Source organism: Zosterops lateralis (assembly GCF_965231275.1).
Source record: "Zosterops lateralis genome assembly, chromosome: 28".
NCBI lineage: Eukaryota > Metazoa > Chordata > Aves > Passeriformes > Zosteropidae > Zosterops > Zosterops lateralis.
Window position 1 is genome coordinate 909825 of NC_139788.1, and position 22695 is coordinate 932519.

The window sequence follows — 22695 nt, forward strand, 5'->3', positions numbered from 1 at the left end:
CTGGCCCTGGCTCTGTCCATCCCTCTGCTCCCTCTCCCAGGGATTTACCCTTAATCCGGATCATGTCCCAATCTGGGTCATGGCTCCGTGTCCATCGTGCCCAGGCCAGGCAGGGGTGTCCTGGGGCACAGGGGGTGACACCCAGGGACCCCAGGGTGGGTGTGGATCTATCCAGCCCCTGCCTGGCACCCCCAGGCTGCAGGACCCCCAGCACTGCCCAGAACTCAGGACAGAAGAATGATGGAAGAATGATGGCCCTCCCTCGTTTCCCTGCTGGTTCCTGGGGTGGGAATTAGGAAAAAAACACCCCTTTTTTATTCTTTTAAAGAAGCAGGACTCGGTAAAGTTCAGGATTGTCATCACAGATCAGCCCCAAGGGTCTCTCTCCCCTCTGACACTTGGGTATAGATCCCAATAAACCCATAGACCCTTGAGGTTACAACAGGCTCTGATGAAACCCTAAATCTGTGTGGCCCCAGGCAGGGCCAGAGGAAGGGGTTTCCCTGCTCATCTCCAGGTGAGGACTGGGGTTTAATATTGGAGAACAGAAAAGTAACCAGAGCAATAAACCCCAGACACTGAACTCTGTAAAAAGCCATTTATTGCAGTTTTAACTGTATATAAAAAAAAACCCCAAAGGAAACAGGACAGGGAATGTACAGGCCACGTGTGGAACTGAAACAAAAGTTCTCAATTTCAGGGGACCTGGAGGGGCGAGTTCACTGTCAGTGGCACAGCCAAAACGAAATTCCTTTCAATCCCAAGTTTTTCCTGCCTCCCCAAAGAAAGGGGAGGTGGAAGAAGCTGCACAGTGAGATGTGGGAGGGGACAGCCTGCACCAGGGGGGGTGGGCTGTCCTCACCTCCCCACCGGGAACTGAATCCATCCAGCTCCTCACGGCCCTCACTGGATCTCCCCCATGTAGAGCCTTTTGTCACTGGATGCTGAGAGGACTGAGGGGAAAGAAAAAAGGGATAAAGAAATTAAAACAGGATATAAAACCTAAAATAGAATATAAGAAAATAGAATATAACAATTAAAATAAAATATAAAAATTAAAATACAATATAACAATTAAATTCAAATATAAAAGATTTAAAATAGACTATAAAAATTAAAATAGAAGATAACAATTAAAATAGACTATAAAAACTAAAATAGAATATAACAAAATAGAATATAACAATTAAAATGAAATATAAAAATTAAAATAGAATATAACAATTAAAATAGACTATTCTAATAGACAATTAGAATACACCATAAAAATTAAAATAGAATATAACAAAATAGAATATAACCATTAAAATCAAATATAACAATTAAAATAGAATATAACAGTTAAAATAGAATATAACAATTAAAATAGAATATAACCATTAAAATCAAATATAACAATTTAAATAGAATATAACAATTAAAATAGAATATAACCATTAAAATCAAATATAACAATTTAAATAGAATATAACAATTAAAATAGACTATAAAAACTAAAGTAGAATATAAAAACGACCCCAGTGGTTTGAGACCTCCCTAAGGACACAGCACTGAACTCCTCATTTTGCTTTTTGCTCATTTGAAGCCAAATTTCAATTGTTTCCCCAAACAACCACGGGATAGTGCTGTGCCACCGAGCCCAGGCTGTGCTGGAGGGGATGGCTGGGCTGGGAGGAGGAAGGAGAGGAGGACAAACCCCTCTGGGAGGCTCCCGAGGTGGGATTTGCACCCCGGGATGTGCCGAGGCTCTGCCAGCACCGAGGGCCACTAGAGGGCACAGCCAGGCAGAGAAGTGTCCCCAGGACACCATTCCCTGGGAGCAGGGAAAATACAGCCCTGAGCCACAGCCCTGGGGCTGGGGAACATCCCCCAGGGCACCAAACCCACCTGCCAGCCTGGCACTGCCCCCAGGGCCACCACTGTCCCCCCCTGTCCCCAAGTGCCACAGCCACAGGTTCTCTGAACACCCACCAGCAGGGCTGGCCAGTCCTTTCCATGAAGCAATGTTCCCAAAATCCAAAATTCTGTATCCTAAACCTCCCCTGGCACCTCCAGGGATGGGGATCCAAACCTCCCTGGGCAGTTCCTGAGCTCCCTTTCCATGGGGAAATTCCTGCTGCTGCCCCCCCTGAGCCTCCCCTGGCCCAGCCTAAGGCCGTTCCCTCTCCTCCTGTCCCTGTTCCCTGGGAGCAGAGCCCGACCCCCCCGGCTGTCCCCTCCTGGCAGGGACTTGTGCAGAGCCACAAGGGCCCCCCTGAGCCTCCTTTTCTCCAGGCTCAGCCCCTTCCCAGCTCCCTCAGCCCCTCCTGGGGCTCCAGACCCTTCCCCAGCTCCCTCAGCCCCTCCTGGGGCTCCAGACCCTTCCCCAGCTCCCTCAGCCCCTCCTGGGGCTCCAGACCCTTCCCCAGCTCCCTCAGCCCCTCCTGGGGCTCCAGACCCTGGTGTTTGTCACCCTGTCACAGCCTGGCTCCCTGTGCAGCTGAGTATCCTCTGCCCTGATTTATGGGATCAACATTCCCATTCCCTGGATCCCTGGCAGTGCCCAAGGCCAGGCTGGACATTGGGACAGTGGGAAGTGTCCCTGGGGTGACACTGGATGGGATTTAAGCTCCATTCCAAACCCAAACCACCCTGGGATTGTGATTTTGTCATTCTCTGATTTCCTTCCTACAGCTTTTTGGGGAAGTTAGAGTCCCTAAGGTAATCCATGTCCTCATGGAATCACCCAACATGGTTCTATCCCTGCCACTCCAGGTATCCCAAACCCTGTCCCCATGTCCCCTGGGCAGGCTGGACAAGCCCTGGGCAGTGACAGCCACCCCAAAAGCCACCCCCAGCCCACCCTGGTGCCCTCTGGGTGTCCCTATGCTCACCCCAGGGTGCCCCCACCCCTCAATCTATCTGATCACTGGACTCTGAGCCACTCTTGGCAATTTTTGGGGCCGTTTCCCTGCAGGATGAGGATTCAGTGAGCCCTGGGCGAGGAGGGCAGCACTTACTGATGGGCTCCTCAGGGTGGAAGGCCAGCTCATTGACAGAGCCAGCGTGGCCTGGCAGCTTGTACAGGATCCTCCTGGAGGTGGTGTCCCACACGTACACAAACCTGAAAAACAAGTCCTGCTAAGGGCAAAAAACCCACAACTCTCTCCCTAAGTGGTTCTCCAGCTGGCTGGGAATGGTCTTGGTGTGGAAAATCAGGAATTTCCCAGGAGAAAAATGAGCAGGAGAAAAGTCAAACACCTGCCACCTTCCAGCTGGCTGGGAACGGTCTTGGTGTGGAAAATCAGGAATTTCCCAAGAGAAAAATGAGCAGGAGAGAAGTCAACAGGTCCAGTGATAAAAAGCTCACTGCCAGCACTGCCCTTCACCCCTCAGGGCACAGAGAGGGATTTGAAAGCTGTGAGGCCAAAGAAATCCTTGGCAGCTCAGGGAGAGGGAGAAAAGAGCACTGGGAATGGAGAGGAGGGGTCTCACCCTCACAAACATCCCCCAAAAACTCTCTGGATGTCCTTTGGGTGGCAGTGAGGAGCCCAGAGCCCCCCAGGCCCTGCAATCCTCACAACCAGCAGCTCTGCAGATGGGATTTCTTCCTGCTGAGCCACAGGATCCATGTGCCAGCCTTTATCAGGGAGGGATGGGATCACCCTGATCTCCCTCTGGCTGGAATCTGCTCTCCCATGCCCCAGTTGCTCTCCCAAGGCTGGAATCTGCTCTCCCAGGCTGGAATCTCTTCTCCCAAGACAGAAATTCTCCCTCCCCTCGTGCCCCAGTCCGTGGCCAGCAGGGCTGGGGGCAGAGTCACAGCCCCAGCTCGTGCTGGAACAGCTGCCCCACTAAATCTGGCCAGGGAGAGCTCGAGTTCTGCCATCAGAAACTCATTAATCTGGTGATTAGTGCTGCTCCATGCCCTGGCCCCCAGCCTGCAGGAATTCCTGTCTCCCTGCCACTGGATTTGGGCCTGGCTTTGCTCCAGGGGATGTTGGTGCCCTCCACAGTGACCTTCAGACCCTGTTCTGCTTCCTCCCTCTGCCCTTTTCTCCTTTCTCCTCATCTCACTCTACAGAACCTTTCATTTACAAATCTGAGATGTGCCAATTGATTTTTAGTCCTCCTTAATTAAAGGAGGGGTCGTTAATGATCTCTGGAATCCCCTCATGCAGGGGTTTAACTGGGATTTGTGTTCTCATCCTCCATCCCCACACACAGACTCTGCTCTCAAAATTCCCCCCAAGCCTCTGCCAGGGCAGATCCTCAGCCAGGTTTTGACAATAATAATTCAGATTTTACAACAGTCAGATGCTCCTCCACGGGCACCAAAGCAACAGAAACACATCCCTGGGGAAATCAGAACTCCCTGAGGGCTGTTTGGGATTTCACACCTTTACACACCACCCTGAGTTTAGAGATTCTGATGCAGAGAGGCTGCAAATCCATCCTGGATTGATGGGGACAGAGGAAAGCAGTGCCAAACTCACCTGTCAGCAGAACCTCCTGCAATTTTACTGCCATCTGGGGACCAGGAGCACCTCAGAAGGTTCTGAAACAAAAGAACATGCACAGATCTATTTAGTTTCCTCTTTTTTCTTCAATGAAAATCACCACGAGATTTTAGCCAGCACCACTTTAATGATGTCCCTTGGAAGATGAGATGGTAATTACAGATTTTATTTTATTGCTGGAAACAGCCAGTGCACTGTTATTTTACACAAAGTAGATGGTAAGTGCAGAAAATACTTAATTTACAGCTAATTACAGCTGAACTGAGCAAAGAAATCTTGTTACTGAGGCTTTAATTGGAATCCCACTTTGAGGATTCATCTTTCTTGGAGTTCTTATTAAAGCCTTTCTGGCCTAAACTTGAACTGAAAGAAAAAAAAAAAAAAACAATTTAGAGAAAAGTTAAATAGCAGGGGGAATTGACCAAGGAGTGGAGTACACTCACCTTTTCAAAATTATGGACATTTCCCTGGAAAATCTTCACACATCTCTCCTTGGGGGCAAAGGGCCTCACGTCCCAGATCCGAACTGCAACAGAGCCAGGGGCTGAGGGGATGGGAAAGGGCAAACCCCAGAGCCCAGCACAGGCCCCTCATTGCCCAAAGGCCACAGGAACCAGCAGCTTTGAGGCTTTGCTCTGGCAGGACAACAGCAGCAATGTGGGATTGCAAAAATATCCAGATCTGCTGTGCCAAAATGGAGCCATCATGTCCTTACAGGAGGGTTTTCTTCATCCTGACACAGCCCTGATGGGCTCAGCCTCACTGAGGGACAGTGGGACAGGCAGGGGGACAGCTGGGCTGTCACTGCTGCTGAGGGGACACAGCCAAGGCACCCTGACACCAGCCAGGCCCAGAGTGGACAGATGACCAGTGCTCTTGTCCCCAAACCCTCCAGGATAACCTGTGCCATGGCTCCTGTCCCCATTCCCCACAGGATAACCTGTGCCATGGCTCCTGTCCCCATTCCCTCCAGGATAACCTGTGCCATGGCTCCTGTCCCCATTCCCTCCAGGATAACCTGTGCCATGGCTCCTGTCCCCATTCCCCACAGGATAACCTGTGCCATGGCTCCTGTCCCCATTCCCCACAGGATAACCTGTGCCATGGCTCCTGTCCCCATTCCCTCCAGGATAACCTGTGCCATGGCTCCTGTCCCCATTCCCCACAGGATAACCTGTGCCATGGCTCCTGTCCCCATTCCCTCCAGGATAACCTGTGCCATGGCTCCTGTCCCCATTCCCCACAGGATAACCTGTGCCATGGCTCCTGTCCCCAGTGTCCTCCAGGATAACCTGTGCCATGGCTCCTGTCCCCATTCCCTCCAGGATAACCTGTGCCATGGCTCCTGTCCCCATTCCCTCCAGGATAACCTGTGCCATGGCTCCTGTCCCCAGTGTCCTCCAGGATAACCTGTGCCATGGCTCCTGTCCCCATTCCCCACAGGATAACCTGTGCCATGGCTCCTGTCCCCATTCCCTCCAGGATAACCTGTGCCATGGCTCCTGTCCCCATTCCCTCCAGGATAACCTGTGCCATGGCTCCTGTCCCCAAACCCTCCAGGAGCAGGGACAAACCTCCCTGAGGCAGCAGCTCCTCGCTCCAAGGACACAAATTCACGGTTTAGCTCTGCAGCCCACCCCAGCCCAGTGTAATTTCCCCAGGATGAACAGCCAGAGGTGCCCCTGGGAGGCTCAGCAGGCTGTACCTGTGTTGTCCATGGCGTTGGAGAGCAGGTAGGAGCCCTCAGAGCTGAGGCTCAGCCCCGTCACAGAGTCGGCGTGGCCGCGCATGGTGTAGGTGAGTTTGTTCTGCCGCAGGTCCCACACCTGGCACAGCAAACACAGCCAGCATTGCTGCACTGCTGCAGCTCCCACAGCACCCCACACTGCCCAGGCAGCTCTGGGTACAGCTCTGGGCTCTGCAGATCCAGGAGAGTTGTAGGAAAATGGGATTTGTGCCTCAGATTTGTAGCTGGATGTGTTTGAGTCCCTGGGAGTTACACGGTACCAGCTTCACGCAGGACACAGGGAATGGATCCCACAGGGAATGGATCCCACAGGACACAGGGAATGGATCCCAGTGCCCAGGGCAGGGCTGGATGGGAGATTGGGAACTGGGAATTGTTCCCTGGGCTGGAATTGCCAGAGCAGCTGTGGCTGCCCCTGGATCCCTGGCAGTGCCCAAGGCCAGGCTGGACATTGGGGACACTGGGAGGTGTCCCTGCCATGGCTGGGGTGGAGTGGGATGAGCTTTCAGGTTTATTTCCATCCAAACTATTCCATGATTCTATGAAAATATAAAGCTGGAAGTTTATGGGTGTTCTAGAAAGACAGAATTTGCCTTTTAGAAGATTTTTAAGTGAGTATGTTCAACCTCCAAGGAGTTAAATGTCAGCAGAATTCCTCTGAACTGGCCACAGGATCCCCCAAATCCTCCTGCCTGGTGGGACAGAGCAGGTGACAGGCTGGGGACAGCTCTGGTGGCTGTGACAGGCTGGGGTCAGCTCTGGTGGCAGTGTCACACCAAGCACTGGCTGTGACAGCCTGGGGACAGCTCTGGTGACAGTGTCACACCAAACACTGGCTGTGACAGGCTGCAGCAGGGGCTGAGGGCACAGGGACAGCTCTGGTGACAGTGTCACACCAAACACTGGCTGTGACAGGCTGGGGACAGCTCTGGTGACAGTGTCACACCAAACACTGGCTGTGACAGGCTGCAGCAGGGGCTGAGGGCACAGGGACAGCTCTGGTGACAGTGTCACACCAAACACTGGCTGTGACAGGCTGGGGACAGCTCTGGTGACAGTGTCACACCAAACACTGGCTGTGACAGGCTGGGGACAGCTCTGGTGACAGTGTCACACCAAGCACTGGCTGTGACAGCCCGGGGACAGGCTGCAGCAGGGGCTGAGGGCACAGGGACAGCTCTGGTGACAGTGTCACACCAAACACTGGCTGTGACAGGCTGCAGCAGGGGCTGAGGGCACAGGGACAGCCTGAGCCCTGCACCACCAGGGCAATCAGCTGAATGAAGCGCTGAGCTCACTGTTAAATAAGAACTTTCCAGCCCAGCAGGTGACAGGGTGAGCTGCAAACTGGGACAAAGGGCACACAGGGGATGTGCCACCACATTTTCTCCACTTTACCTCAGCCATGGCTCTGTCCCAGCACTGCCAGCATTCCAGGCTGGCTCCTGTGGGACAGCAGGAATGCCAGGCTGTCACTGCCAGCCCAGAGCAGCTCCAGGGAGGGATTGAAGATGTAAAATCCAGCAGGTGACGCCCATGGCTGTCCCTGAGCAACACAAGGATGGAAAAGGTGGAAAAGGGACACAGGGCCCTACCTTGATGTCGTTGTCGATGCCCCCAGAGATGATCTGGTCACTGGTGTCGTTGAAGGTGACAGCCAGCACCTGGTAGGTGTTCTGGAATGTCTGCACTGCGGCTTTTTTCCTGATATCCCACAGCTGAAAAGAAACGTGGCACTTTTAAGAGGTGGGCACAGATATTTAACACCAAAATCACGGGGAGCTGCAGAGACAGTGGCAGAGACTCAGACTGCTCCCCCAAAATCCCTCTGTAGATCTCAGGAAATCATTATAAAAAACATCCAACCTGGAGATCTTTATAAAAAACATGAAATCTGCTGTGCTTGGAGCCCAGGAATGAAGGGAGAGAAAAAGGACCAGTGTGGGCCTGAGAGATTTCAGCCTGCTAGAAGCTGCTAACTTTCTTTCTTTTTCTAAGAGCCTTTCTCTAGGTGTTTTTTTGCTGAATTTTTTTGTCTGGCAATCGAAAAGCTTTGAGAAAGGACAGTTATTTGCCAGGATTGTTTTGAGAAGAAACTTTCTTGTGAAATTTTTCCTTGGGGAAAAAAAGTTAGCAGCTGCCAGCAGCAGGATGAAATCTCTCAGACCTACAGGGCCAGCACAGATTTTAGGAGGGAGAAAAAGGAGCAAGCACAGGAGATTTCAGGGAAGAGAAGAAGAAGAGGCCAGCCCAGATCTCAGGAATAGTTTTCTTATGCTTTGCTAACCCAAGCAGCAAAAAGAAACTCAGCTGGGCAGCTCCACCTTCCCAACCCCAGGAGAAGCACAGAAAAAAAGGAGCAGTGAAATTTGCTGTCACATTTTCCCCTCTGAACTCGCAGTGATCAGACAACGAAAGCAGAAACCAAAGGCTGAATTCAGCCCAGTTAAATGTGAAGTTCCCAAAAGCTTTCCCACCCGTTTTCCCCAAGTTTCCCCCAAGTTTCCCCACGTTTTCCCACCCTCTTTCCCCAAGTTTTCCCCTAAGTTTTCCCACCCTTTTTCCCACCCGTTTTCCCCAAGTTTCCCCCCAAGTTTCCCTCAAGTTCTCCCCAAGTTTTCCCACCCTCTTTTCCCAAATTTTCCCACCCATTTTCCCCAAGTTTCCCCCAAGTTTTCCTGGGGAAAAGGGCCCAGACTGACCTTGACAGTGCCATCATCACTGCCAGTGCAGACGAGCTGGGGGCCCCTCCGGGCCGGGTAACAGGAGTTGACAAAGGACGTGTGGCCCTTGAGCCTCTTGACCCTCTCCCCGGTCTCACTGTCCCACACGGCCACGGTTTTGTCTGTGGAGGCTGAGAAGAGCATGCTGCAGGCAAGAAACACTGTCAGTGAGGGCTCAGCTCTCTTCAGGAACAACCAGAATCTCTCCTTTTGGTGTTTTGGAGGGATCTGACTGACACTGGAGGAGCTGAATGGACAAACTCCTTCTCATCCCTGTTAGGAATTGTTTTTCTGCCTCCTCAAGATGAGCACAGGTGTTGCCCTGATCTTTTTCAGCCTTCTGATGTTTGTATTTTTGTAGTGGAGTTTCTTGCAGATTTCCATGTAAACAAAGTGATGTTTACATTCCTCTCTGGAGGAGGGACAATTGATGGACTTCTTTTCAATTAACCAGTTTCTCTTGTTCTCTCCTCCTTCCCAGTGACACCCAACACAATCTTCCCTCTGCTCCCCAAAACTGCATCAGTGTCACTGGTGGCTCACAGCTGCCCCCAGATCCTTTGCCCACATTACAAGGACTTTGTGTCCATGGACTGAGCAAAGGCAACAATCCCATGATCGTTTAGGTTGGAAAAGAACTCCAAGAGCATCGAGTCCAAGCTGTGCCCACCTTGTCCCCAGCCCAGAGCTCTGAGTGCCACCTCCAGGAATTCCTGGGGCACCTCCAGGGATGGGGATCCAAACCTCCCTGGGCAGTTCCAAGGCCTGAACTCCCTTTCCATGGAGAAATTTTCCCCCGAATCCAACCTGGACCTCCCAAGGCCGTCCCCTCTCCTGTCCCTGTTCCCTGGGAGCAGAGCCCGACCCCCCCGGCTGTCCCCTCCTGGCAGGGGCTTGTGCAGAGCCACAAGGTCCCCCCTGAGCCTCCTTTTCTCCAGGCTCAGCCCCTTCCCAGCTCCCTCAGCCCCTCCTGGGGCTCCAGACCCTTCCCCAGCTCCCTCAGCCCCTCCTGGGGCTCCAGACCCTTCCCCAGCTCCCTCAGCCCCTCCTGGGGCTCCAGACCCTTCCCCAGCTCCCTCAGCCCCTCCTGGGGCTCCAGACCCTTCCCCAGCCCCATTCCCTGATGTTCAGGCAGTCCCTGGGCTCTGTGAGCAGCAGAAATCCCCTCTGATCTCACCTGCCATCTGTGTTGTAGTGCAGCTCCATGACAGCCCCGCTGTGTCCCTTCAGGGTGGCAAAGTTGTCACAGTCCCCGTAGACATTCCAGAGCACTGGGGACAGCAGGGGACAGGAGAGCATAAGAAAAACCACAGGAACAGCCCAGGGAGGAGCCCAATGGAGCTGATTTTTGGGATTTCAGCAAGGTGAGGGATGGGTCATCCCCACTGCTGGGATAACCCACAGCAGCAACAAAAATGTGATCCCTCAACCCAGGGCAGAGCTGCTTTAGGGGTCTTGTTCAAGGTGAATTAAAAAGAAATATATAATTTTTGCTTCAGCAAGCCCTCAGCATTTAAAACTGTATTTCTGCAGAGCTCTGGAACCTCTGTATGAGGGGGGACATAGGAGGAGACATTCCCAGCACCAGCAGGACCTGGAGAGGAGCTGGGAAAAGCTCCCTGCACTCCCTTGCAGAAGGAATTCAGAGCCAAGTGAGGGCTGAGCTAAAACCCCTCAGCAGCAGAGCCTGAGCCTGTGTGAGCTCAGCCCAGGGGACAGAGGGGACAGGAGGGGACAGAGGGGACACTCACAGATGAGCCTGTCGAAGCCAGCCGAGGCCAGGGTGTTGCCATTGGGGTGGAACTTGCAGCAATAAACCTCCCCCTCGTGTCCTGAGAGCAGCATGATGGGGGCCTGCAGGGAGGAGCAGCGTGGGGGGCCCTGGGGACACAGGGGACACTGTCAGGGGACAGGGACAGCCTGACACCCCTGAGGAGCATCTAGATCTTCCCATAGCACAGCCCACCAGAACTGCAGATTCCCAGGATTGCTGAGGATGGAAAAGAGCTCCAAGAGCATCGAGTCTGAGCTGTGCCCAATCCTTCTCCCCAGCCCAGAGCCCTGAGTGCCACCTCCAGGAATTCCTGGGGCACCTCCAGGGATGGGGATCCAAACCCCCCCGGGCAGTTCCTGAGCTCCCTTTCCATGGGGAAATTCCTGGTGCTGCCCCCCCTGAGCCTCCCCTGACCCAGCCTGAGGCCGTCCCCTCTCCTCCTGTCCCTGTTTCCTGGGAGCAGAGCCCGACCCCCCCGGCTGTCCCCTCCTGGCAGGGACTTGTGCAGAGCCACAAGGTCCCCCCTGAGCCTCCTTTTCTCCAGGCTCAGCCCCTTCCCAGCTCCCTCAGCCCCTCCTGGGGCTCCAGACCCTTCCCCAGCTCCCTCAGCCCCTCCTGGGGCTCCAGACCCTTCCCCAGCTCCCTCAGCCCCTCCTGGGGCTCCAGACCCTCCTGGGCTGAGGGACCCAGACCCAAACCCAGCACTGGAGGTGCCCCAGCAATGCCCAGCCCCAACACTTTCATGGTCCTTCCCTCCCACTAGAACCACCCCCGGCGTTCTCCCCTCAGGTCTCCATTCCCCCCGGCCCGGTTCCCGCCCCCCCTCCTGCTCCCCGGTTACCGCCTGCAGCAGAGCCCCGGCCGGGGGCTGCCCCCCTGCCCCGCCCGTTCCCGGCGCTCCCGGCAGGTCATGGCGGGGCCGCTTGGCGGGCACGGGGACCAGCGGGAGGTCGGGGCCGGGCGCGGGGGCGGTGCCGGGGGCGGCGGCGGGGCCCGGGGGGGGCCCGGGAGCGGGGCCGGGGCCAGGCCCGGGGCCCGGGACCTTCCGCTTCTGCTGCTCGATCATGGCAGCCGCCGGGGCCCGGCCCCCGCCTCCTATTGGCTGCCGCCTCCGCGCTGCCCGCGCTGATTGGCGGAGCGCCCTGGATGTCCCGCCTCCCCGACCCGGTACCGGCGCGCCGAGGATAGAACGAGGAGCGCGGTGCTTTCTGGCGCGCCTCGCTCTGATTGGTGGGCAGCGTGCGCTGGGTAGCACGGGTAACGTTGATTGGATGGAAGGCTGGCACACAGAAACATTGCGGGATGCGATTGGCGGGGAGCGCGACCGCTCTGTGTGAAGGAGGCATGGCGGCGGTGGCGGAGGTGGCGGCTAAGGCGATGGCGCCGCGTTCGTTTTGCTACCGCGGGCGGTAACGAGCCCTCACCACCCCGCGGGCTCCGGGAACAGCCGTCTTATCCCACTGTGGGTTCCCTGCGCTCCTCAAGCCGCTGCACCCTGAGGCCTCTCTGACTGTTTTCAGGTTTTAATGCAAAATTTCTTTTCTCAGCATCCTGGACAGGAGATGCGGTAACGCGGCGTGAATCCCGCTGGGACCTTTGAGAGGCGATGGAGCCGCTCCCGGAGCTCTACTCGATCTTCCAGGGCGAGGTGCGGGGAATTTATTGTGTTACTTTAATGAGGATTTAGCGCAGGGGAGGTTTGGGTACAGGTACAAACAAGTCTGTCTCTGCACTGGTTGTTTATGTACAAATGTATATAAGCATAATAATTACAGGTAGGCAATATTTAATAATATTTATGTACAAATAAAAAAATTAAAATCCTGCACTTTTAATCACCTGAAGTGCCCAAAGAAGAGAATTCCCTGCCTTGACTTGGGGGAAGTAAAAAAGGAGCTTTAAGATCCCTCCAACCCAAACCATTCCCTGATAGAAAATGATGAAATTTAGGAGATTCAGAGCCCTGAGAATGGAGTTGGCAGTATTAAGGAAGGGAAAAAAGAGAAAAAAAAAAAAGAAAAAATTAAAACCCCTCCACTTTTAATCACCTGAAGTGACCCTTTCAGGTTTTTTGTGCAGATTCCCCCCTGTTTGCTGAGCACAGAGGTTTGGGAAGGTCTTTTTTTCATCTCTGCTGTTGTTTTTCCTCCCCAGGTTGCTGCAGTGACAGATTTTGGGGCATTTATTAAAATCCCAGGCTGCAGGAAACAAGGTTTGTACCTCTGTTTTTTTTTTTTTCCAAGTTGGTGTTATTATTTATTTTATTTATTAATATTTCTTTCTTATTCTTTATTTTATTTATTAATGGTTCTTCCGCTAATAAGTGGCTCTTCTTTCTTATTTTTTATTTTATTTATTAATGATTGTTCCACTAATAAGTGGTTCTTCTTTGCAATTCTTTATTTTATTTATTAATGGTTCTTTCATTAATAAATGCTTCTTTTTATTATTCTTTATTTTATTTATTAGTGGTTCTTCCATTAATAGATGCTTCTTTTTAATTATTCTTTATTTTATTTATCAATAAATAATTTATTTATTTAATATTTTATAATTTAATATTTATTTAATATTCATTAATTTATTTAATATTCATTAATTTATTTAATATTTATTAGAATTATTATTATTTATTTTGTTTGTTAGTGGTTCTTCCATTGAAAAATGGTTGTTCTTTATTAACATTCTTCACACACCCCAAAGGATTTTCTGCTTCAAGTCACTTTAGAAACTGCAAATCTGAGGTTCAGTGGAGAATTGTGTGAATAGAACTGAAAAAAAAGATGATTTAAAGAAATAAACACTATTAACTTTTAAATTCTATTTATTAATGGTGTAAAACCACATTCTTCCATACCCCGAGGTGTGGATACAATAATAAATATAATAAATAAAGGACACAATTCCATTTTCAATACTTTCATAAATCTGTCCACCAAAATGAAAAGGAAACAATTTCTGATTTAAATAGCTCTGCTATCCTGTAACACCTTCTTCTGTGCCATTTACCTCTGGAAATATTTAAAAATAGAATAAAAATTCAATTCAAACTTCACCCTAATGTGCTGCCAACTCCCGAAATCACTTGTGTGTGAGTTTAACTTTCAATTCAAATTTCAAGTTGTTTTAAAATCCACTCTCTTGGGTTAGGAGTGTTATAATATTTGAATTTTGTGTTGTTATTTTCCTCATGTGCATCCCCTTGAGGATCTGCAGTGCTGGGAGGAAAGTGTGAATATTGTGTGTGTGTTTTGTGTCCCCCCTGCAGGGCTGGTGCACAGGAGCCACATGTCCTCGTGCCGTGTGGACAGACCCGCAGAGATCCTGGATGTGGGGGACAAAGTCTGGGTCAAACTCATTGGGAAAGAGGTAACCTGGTACAGTTCAGTGACAATGAAATATCCTGTGTGGGGATTAGCACCTGTGGGGTCATTTATCCTGTTAATTCTGGGTTTTCTAGATGAAGGATGAGAAGCTGAAGCTCTCCCTGTCCATGAAGGTCGTTCACCAAGGCACGGGGAAGGACCTGGACCCCAACAACGTTTCCCTTGAGTGGGTAAATCTGAGCAGGACACAGGGGATGGGATCCTACAGGGCACAGGGGATGGATCCCACAGGGGATGGATCTCACAGGGGATGGATCCCACAGGACACAGGGAATGGATCCCACAGGGGATGGATCCTACAGGGCACAGGGGATGGATCACACAGGGGATGGATCCTACAGGGAATGGATCCCACAGGACACAGGGAATGGATCCCAGTGCCCAGGGCAGCGCTGGATGGGAGATTGGGAACTGGGAATTGTTCCCTGGGCTGGAATTGCCAGAGCAGCCCCTGGATCCCTGGCAGTGCCCAAGGCCAGCTCAGCTCTGTTCTTTATTTTTAAAAAGTTTTACCTCACGAGTAACCTTTAAAAGCCTTGTGGTGAGGCGTGTTGGTACAAAATAAAAGATTAAAGATGGGAATGGACTGGAAATGGAGCTGTTCTTGTCCCCCCAGTCAGGATGAGAGGAAGAAACGCAGCTTCAGGGACTACACGAGCCAGAAGATCACCCTGGAGGCCGTGCTGAACACGGTCTGCAAGAAATGTGGCTGCAAAGGTGGGTCTGGGCTGCTTCTTCATGGCTTTATCCCAGCCAGGCAGTGACCCTTGGTGGGCTTGGATCTGTGTCTGTCTCATGGTTGGAATCCCAGGGTGGTTTGAGTTGGAAGAGACCTTAAATCCCACCAGATTCCAAACCCCAGGGACACTTCCCACCATCCCAGGCTGCTCCCAGCCCTGTCCAGCCTGGCCTTGGGCACTGACATGGTCACAGGTGGCTCTAAGGACTGAATTTTGCTTCCATTTTTGTCTTTAGAGGAGGCATTTTTTATCACTTACTACAAAACCAAAAGATTTAATTCAAGTTCTTTAAAAAACAAAAGGTTGTTTTTTAAAATCTCACCCCTTTGTGCTGCTGGAGAGGGGCCAGTGGAGGCTGCAGAGATGAGGAGAGACTGAGGGAGCTGGGTTGGTTCTTGTGGAGAGGAAAACACTGAGATGGGATCCCATCAATCCACACAAACATCCCCAAAAGGTGTCAGAGGACGGTGCCAGAGCCTGCCCAGGGACAGGACAAGGAGTGATGGGCAGAAACTAAACCACAACCAGCTCCAGCTCACTGTGAGGAGGAACCTCTGTCCACGGGGAGTGGCAGAGCTCTGGGGTGTCCCTGTGTCACCTCCAGAGCTCCCTCCAGCCCCAACCAGCCACTCTGTGCCTCCTGCAGCTCAGCACAATCCTGCTCTCTTTGATCCCTGTTTGATCCACACCTGAGATCTTACTCTGGTTTTTAAGAAGCAAATAAACCTTCAGGAGATGATCCCACTGTGAACAGCCATCAGTTGCTGGGACTCTGGAGCTGGGTCTCAGAGCTAAAACCATCTCTGCCTTGCTGAAATCATGTCCTGCCTCCTTCAGCACTGTAAAGATAATTTTGTGGTGCCTTTCAGCAGATTTATCCAAGTTGCTGAGGCACAAATTAGTTTTTTTTCTTGTGGAGGAGTTTTTGCTGTGCCCTACTTGTGTTTTTTTTTTTTTTTTTTTTTGAGGAAATGGTTAATGGGGCTCTTGCTATTCTGGAGGAGGTTAATGATGAGTGTGGGCTCTGTAGTGCTAGAGAGCTAGCCTTAAAATGCTATTTTAAAGAATTATTACTATTTAAAGAACTATTCTATATAAACCACTATTTTAAAGAACCCCCCAAAAAAACCAGATTATTCCTATTTCCAATCTGCTTTTAAATAATGGTGTCTCCTCCTAACAGCAGCAGGTGCAGCTGTCCAAATTTCCACTGCAGCTCTTAGTAGGTCAACTTTGATGTCTCCAGAGTAGAAAGGGTGGAACCAGGAGAGCTGAATTCCTCTTTTTTTGTGGTTTTAGCTCATTTTCCAATTCACCTTTTTCCCCCACTCTTTTCTGGGCTGATTAAGCTCCTGCAGAGACAGATTTTTACTCCTTGAGACAAGAATATTTTATTTTTTACCCAACTGATCCCTCCAGAACGACCTGGGGTTACGTTTGTTTAATCAGGGCATGTTCAACCAGCTGAAATTTCAGAATAAAAAAATAAAAAATGTCCAGTGCAGATTTGTCTCCTCGTGAGTGATAATCAAAAAGAGCCTTGGCAGCACTTTCAGGTGTGTGAAAATGCATTTGTTAAAAAAAAGGAACAAAAGAAAGGAAAAAAGGGGCTGAGTTGATGCTTCAAACACCTTTTTAAAAATTTTTTTTTCAGGTCATTTTGCCAAGGAATGTTTCATGCAGCCTGGAGGAACCAAATACAGCCTCATTCCAGAGGAGGAGGAGGAAGAGGAGGGGGCAGCAGCAGGAGGTGGAGGGGATAAAAGGCTCAGCCAGGCTGAGGAGTCTTCAAAGAAGAGGAAAAAGGTATGAGGTGACCTGAGAAAGGAGATGGAGGGGTGAGTGTTTGCTCTGTGGTTACAACTGAGTTACTCCAGCACTGTGGGTGTGAGCAGCCAGGTGAGGAAATGGGAATGTGCCTCAGTTTGGGGCAGATTCTGTAGCAAAACAGGAATTTCTGCAGATTTATTACTCATTTTTAAGTTTTCTCCTTTTATTGTCAAGCTGCCTTCGAGGTGGTTTGGTGCTACAACACACAACCCTTAAAAAAATATCCTTAGAGTGAGAAAAAAGATGATTATTGTTTTTCCTGGTCTTTGTGAGGCTCTGCAGGCATTTTTTCAGCGTGCTGGATCCCTGTGATTGCTGCCAGTGAGCTGTTTTCCTCTTTTCCACCTTTCTTTGCTCTGGTCTCAGTGCCCTGCTGGCTGCAGGGCTGTCCTGACCCTGCCCCAGCTGGGGGAATTTGGATTATTATTGCACACTCTGGGGGAAAACCCCTGCCTGTGTTTGCACAGGGAGCACTCCAAGGCTGCACAGCAATTTCTGTCCTCTGTGAAAATGGCACAGCATCAGAGAGATTTTTGCAGGCAGTGTTTGACCTCTGGCTCCAGAGCAGGAGAAAATAAAATAAAATAAAATAAAATAAAATAAAATAAAATAAAATAAAATAAAATAAAATAAAATAAAATAAAATAAAGTAAAACACAGGTTGAACCCAATCCAGGAGCTTTTGGAGGTCGGGTTTATTCAGGGATGAGCATTCACAGAATCTCAGAAGGTTTGGGTTGGAAAGGACCTTAAATCCCACCCCTGCCATGATCCCAGGTTGTTCCAACCCCTTCCAGCCTGGCCTGGGACATGTCCAGGAGCAGCCAAAACCCAGTTCAACACTTCAATAAATAAACCTTTCCATCAGCCCCACTTTTCATGACTTTTCCAAAGCCTTTTCTCTGTTTTTACCCCTCTTGCCAACTCTGTGGCCTCTCTAAATCTGGAGAGTGGCAACAGGCAGAAAAAAAATCAAGTTATTTAAATGTTTTGGGGAAAAATGACACAAAAAAGTGGACAAATAACACAAATATTTTGTTATCCTACCCCAGGATGGGGATTCCCAGTGGAGTCTGGCCCTGCTGGCACCACAGGAAATGTGGGTGACTGTCCTGAATTTGTTCCCTGATTTATTTATTTCTTTTTTTAGGGTTGGTGGATTAATAACTTTCCTTGAAATCTCCCTCATTCCTTTGATCTCCCTCTCCCTTCTCAAGGGTGACATCAAAAACTTGTCAGATGTTTTCCAGGGCTTGGGATAATAAAACTTGGAGCTTTTTTGGAGGCAGGATGTGGGATCCTGGGGATGAAAGGTTCCCTTGTAGTGTGGAATTCCTGCTGTGATCTTCCCTGCCCTGGGCACTGACAGCACATGGAAATAACTCTGTGGATTCAGGGACAATCTCCTGGCTGACCATGTGTGTGACACCCAGTGTGAGCCTGGGCTTTTTAAATGACAGGATTCCCAAGGGATTCCATCTCCACCGAGTGTCAAAGCAACAAAATTAATATTTGTGGTTGTTGAGGGTCAGCATTTTGTGCTTTCCTGGGTTTGAGCTTTCCTTGCAGTTTGTGAAGTTTTTCTCCTCTTCTCTTGAGACACTCCAGGATCCTCAGCCCCCCTTTTTTTTTTCCCAGTGGTTCCCAGTTCCTGTTTTCCCTTCTGAGCCCCACAGCATTTACAGGCTGGAGCTGGATTTGGGTCCTGGTGTGACAGTGACACATCTTTGGGTGGCAGCACAGAGCCCTGGCCTGAAATCCCTGAGAAAACGTGGGATGGAGGAGAAGGGGAGAGGCTGGAGAGTGTCCAGGGCAGGGAATGGAGATGGGAAAGGGTCTGGAGAATCCTGGGAGAGCTGGGGAAGGGTCTGGAGAATCCTGGGGGAGCTGGGGAAGGGTCTGGAGCCCCAGGAGGGGCTGAGGGAGCTGGGGAAGGGTCTGGAGCCCCAGGAGGGGCTGAGGGAGCTGGGGAAGGGAATGGAGCCCCAGGAGGGGCTGAGGGAGCTGGGGAAGGGAATGGAGCCCCAGGAGAGGCTGAGGGAGCTGGGAAGGGGCTGAGCCTGGAGAAAAGGAGGCTCAGGGGGGACCTTGTGGCTCTGCACAAGTCCCTGCCAGGAGGGGACAGCCGGGGAGGTGCTCTCAGGGAATGAGGGATGGGATGAAACAGCCTCAGGTTGTTCTCAGGGAGGTTTAGGTTGGGTATTTGGGAAAATAAAACTGTTTGATAAAAGTGTCCTGGCAGTGGTGGAGTCCCCACCCCTCACACACCACTTGGATGTGGCACCTGGTGCTGCTGGGCTTGGCCTGGCTGATCTCAGAGGGCTTTTCCAACCTAAACAATTCCCCAATTCCACAGAGCTGAGCCCCAGAGCCCGTGTGGGACAGCTGGGCAGCCCCAGCCCTGTGTCCCTCCTCCTCTGGGGTCAGGGGGGAAGGAGCTCCTGTGGGAACAGCAGTGGCCCTGCTGGGGCTGTGTGGGAGGCTGGGAATGGCTGAGCCTTCTCATCCTGCTGCCTTTCCAAGGAAAAGCCTGCAGAGCTGACCAAGGGATAACCCTTGGATTGAAATTCTCTGAGTTTATCCCAGATTCTGCTCACACAGCCTCAACTTTGGGGGTTTAGATCCATTCAAAGTTCTTTATGAGGTTTATTCCACATGGAGCATCCCTGAGGTGGTTTGGGATGGCTTTTGGGGCTTTTTTATGACTTTGCTGCTCTTTTCCCCACCTTGTGGAGGATTTCCTGCAGATCTTCATGTGAAAACCACACCAGAGTGTGTTTGTTCTGTGACCTGTGGTTCATCCAGCCTCAGTCCCTGCTCACTTTTACTGGTTCTTCCCTGGCATTGAGAGGGCACAGCCTTAATCCAATTTTTTTCTGAATCTGTCTGTCTTTATTTACTGCTTCTGTGGAGGTTTCTTCTCCTCATCTCCATTCTGACTTCTCCTCTGACAAATCATGCAAAAAACACCTTTAGATGGATGTCATGAATCTTGTTTGGAATGAAATTGGGTGGTGGAATGAGGATAAGAAGAAAATTAAGAAACCTGGAAGGATTCCTGGGGATGCAGACATGGAAATCCATTTGAGTTTTTCACAAGGACAAGACACAAAGTCTTGGAACGGGATCATAACCCCTCAAAAAGGGTCTGGTGGAAAATATTTCAGCTTCTTGGAGAGTTCTGGGCACTCCCCTCTTATCTCAACCCCAAATACCTTTAGGAGGAGTGAACTGTTGTAACATTCTGAGGGCACAGCCTGGAGCAGTTTCCTCACAAAGGGCTGAGGGGCCCCTCTTGGAGCAGTTTTTGGAGCAGAAGGGAAGGAATTCCATGAAAATGAGCCCTCAGCCTGCTGGCAGCTCCAACAGGGGCTTGCAGAGAGATTTTTTGAGCACTTTTGTTGGGTTGTGGTGTGATAATTGCAGAGCTGGGGCAAGGAGCCATGAAGCTCTGTGTGCTGTGAGCCCTCTTGGGCCAAATCCTCCCCAAATATTGCCCCAAAATGCCCTTTTTGGAGTGCTGGGTGTGCCCAGAGCTGAGCTGGGGGCTGGAGGAGCTCAGGGCTGTCCCTGCAGGCACAAACTCAGCTCCCTGTGGGCAGTGCAGGGCTCATCTCCCAGGGCTGGGATTGCTGGGGATGCCTCAAGCTTTAGTTTTTATATTTGCACATTCTGTGCTGATGTAGTTCTGAGCCTCATAGTCAGTAAATTCTCTTCACAGAGTAAGTAGACAAAAAAAATCATTTTTCTGTGGAGAACCAAAGACAACTTTCAGGCCCAAAAGCACAAACTTAGTTCAGCTCCTGGCCTTGCACAAGAACCCCACTGTGTGTGCCAGAAAAGGAATTTGTCTCTCATGAAGTGATTTTGGTTTTTAGAAGCCCCCAAAAAGGGAAGAGTGAAGATTTGTTGATTTTTTCCAGCCAGCACAATGCCCACGTGTGCTTTCATGTCCCCTGTTCCATCCCCAGGAGTGTGTGTGTGACATCCTGTCCTGCCCTCACATCCTGAGAAAGTTTCCCAAGCTCTGCAATGAAACTTTTGATTGTGAAGGTCTTGTCAGACTTTTCTCACCACATGCACAGGCTGGAAAAGCTTGAGAAAATTCTCCTTTGGATTTAACTCCTTCCCATCCTCTTAGGGCTGGGGGGGGGATCTGCCTTTCCTCTGTGGGTCAGGGATTTTGTTGGGTGAGTCTGTTGTCACCCCACAGGAAAAACAGACTCAGGTTTGGGTGACATTATTTGCACTTGTGGAGCTGAAACGTGCCAAAGTGGAGTAAATTGGGGAACAGGAAGGGGTACAGTGGAAATTGAGGGGCAGGAAGGGGCACAGAGGAAATTTGAGGGGCAGGAAGGGGCACAGAGGAAGTTGGGAAACAGTCAGAGGTGGTGAAATCTTTCAGGAGGTTGTGCAAAGAGCCACGTCTTGCAGGAGGGCACTGAGGAGCTGCAGGAAACTCCACAGGGCTCCCCTGCCTGGAGCAGGGAGTGTTTGGTGCTCCAGTGCTCCTGTCCTGGCTGGGGCTGCAGGGATTGCTGCTCATGGCTGGCTTAGAAACCCATTTTTTGGGCAAAAAAGCTTCATCTTCCAATTTTTAGTGATAAAGAACAGTGGAATAACGGAGTGAGAGCAAGAACTCTCCCTCCATGAATTGGATTTCCACGTTACTGCCCCGATTTCTGCCATGCCCTGAGGGCTGGCAGTGGTGAGTAACTCCTGCCTCTGTCCATGCAGGAGGGCTCTGTGCTGCCCTGGGAGAGCACTCACACATTCCCAGGCCTCTCCTGTCATGCAGGAGGGCTCTGTGCTGCCCTGGGAGAGCACTCCCACATTCCCAGGCCTCTCCTGTCATGCAGGAGAGCTCTGTGCTGCCCTGGGAGAACATTCCCACATTCCCAGGCCTCTCCTGTGTTTTCCTAGGAGAAGAAGAAGAAGAAGAAGAAGCACAAGGCCAGGCAGTCCTCGGAGTCAGACTCTGACAGCTCATCCTCGGACAGCGATGGGGCTCAGCCCTCCAGCAAGAGGCCCAAACACGCCGGGAAACCCAGCAAGGCTCCCAAGAAGAAGAAAAAGAAGAAGCACAAAAAATAGGGCTGGAATGAGCAGGGCAGGCTGGGCCATTCCCTGGTGCAGCCAGGAGGAATCAGCACCTCTCCTGCTCCAGGGACAAGGAGTTTCCTCCTCAAAGCACCACAGGCCTGTGGTGTTACAGGTGGTGCTGACCTTGCTGTGAGCTCTGTCCCCTGTCACCTTGGGCACAGGCTGCCCCTTTGTCCCACAGCTGCTGCCAGCACAGGCTCATGACACTCTGCGGGCTCCCTGCTGTCCCCCAGCCTCGTGTCCTGCTGGGGCTGCTGCCAGCTCTGGGGACAGCTGGGTGACACAGCCTGGGCTGGCTCACACCGTGCTGGGGACTGTGGTGGCACCACAAGCCCCTGGCACAGAGTTCTGGGCTGCAAAACCTGCCCTGGGTCTCTGCAAACACTGAGAGTGCAGGAGCAAGGAGCAAAAAGGGGGAGTGCAGATACTGGGAGTAAACATGAACAGTGGAGTGTTTGCTGCCTTGGAAAGGGGTGGAAAATAAACCTCTGCCCTCTCCAAGGGATGGAAAATAAACCTCTGTCCTCCCCAGCTGTACTTTGTACCCGCTCCTTTCTTCTGTACCCTCCACACTTCATCTTGGGCAGGGGGAGAGTGGTGCTGGCTGTGTGGAGGAGATGGGAAAGGGTTTTTTTTTTTTTATTTTTTGGGGAAGTTCTGGCTGCTTCCCGAGGCTCCCTGGGGTGGGAAGGGGGTGTGTGGTGAGGTAACCCATAGGAGAAGCCTTCTGGAGGGAGCATAAATCTTGTAACTGGAGCTGAAGGTCAGGGGAAGGGATGGCAGGGGAGTGAGCCAGGAGCTGCTCAGGCCTGCTGGGACAGATGTGAAGGGGGAAGGAGTCACTCCTGTGGCTCTGCAGGGACCTGGGTTGGGATTTCAGGAGGGGTTGGGAT

General features: G+C 51.1%; 2 protein-coding genes across 2 annotated transcripts; one reads left to right on the forward strand and one right to left on the reverse strand.

Moving 5' to 3' along the window:
* Window positions 1-593: 593 nt before the first annotated feature.
* SNRNP40 (small nuclear ribonucleoprotein U5 subunit 40) lies at window positions 594-11809 on the reverse strand (the record flags this gene model as incomplete). Its single annotated transcript, XM_083879391.1, has 10 exons — window positions 594-953; window positions 3000-3103; window positions 4476-4537; window positions 4943-5025; window positions 6205-6325; window positions 7842-7964; window positions 8949-9114; window positions 10147-10240; window positions 10721-10850; window positions 11585-11809. The coding sequence occupies 10 exons, from the start codon at window positions 11807-11809 to the stop codon at window positions 904-906; spliced, it is 1158 nt and encodes a 385-aa protein (XP_083735517.1). The 3' UTR covers window positions 594-903.
* A 471-nt stretch (window positions 11810-12280) lies between these two features.
* ZCCHC17 (zinc finger CCHC-type containing 17) lies at window positions 12281-22328 on the forward strand. Its single transcript, XM_083879392.1, has 7 exons — window positions 12281-12391; window positions 12898-12955; window positions 14012-14112; window positions 14204-14295; window positions 14746-14846; window positions 16524-16675; window positions 21626-22328. The coding sequence occupies exons 1-7, from the start codon at window positions 12350-12352 to the stop codon at window positions 21791-21793; spliced, it is 714 nt and encodes a 237-aa protein (XP_083735518.1). The 5' UTR covers window positions 12281-12349; the 3' UTR covers window positions 21794-22328.
* Window positions 22329-22695: the final 367 nt, after the last annotated feature.

What these genes read in the sequence shown, in the direction of transcription:
- ZCCHC17 (XM_083879392.1), top strand. Translation starts at nt 12,350, where the DNA reads ATGGAGCCGCTCCCGGAGCTCTACTCGATCTTCCAGGGCGAG. An exon ending in CCCAGGCTGCAGGAAACAAG is followed by an intron (nt 12,956 to 14,011) that starts GTTTGTACCTCT and finishes TCCCCCCTGCAG; the next exon opens with GGCTGGTGCACAGGAGCCAC. An exon ending in CTTCAAAGAAGAGGAAAAAG is followed by an intron (nt 16,676 to 21,625) that starts GTATGAGGTGAC and finishes TTTTCCTAGGAG; the next exon opens with AAGAAGAAGAAGAAGAAGAA.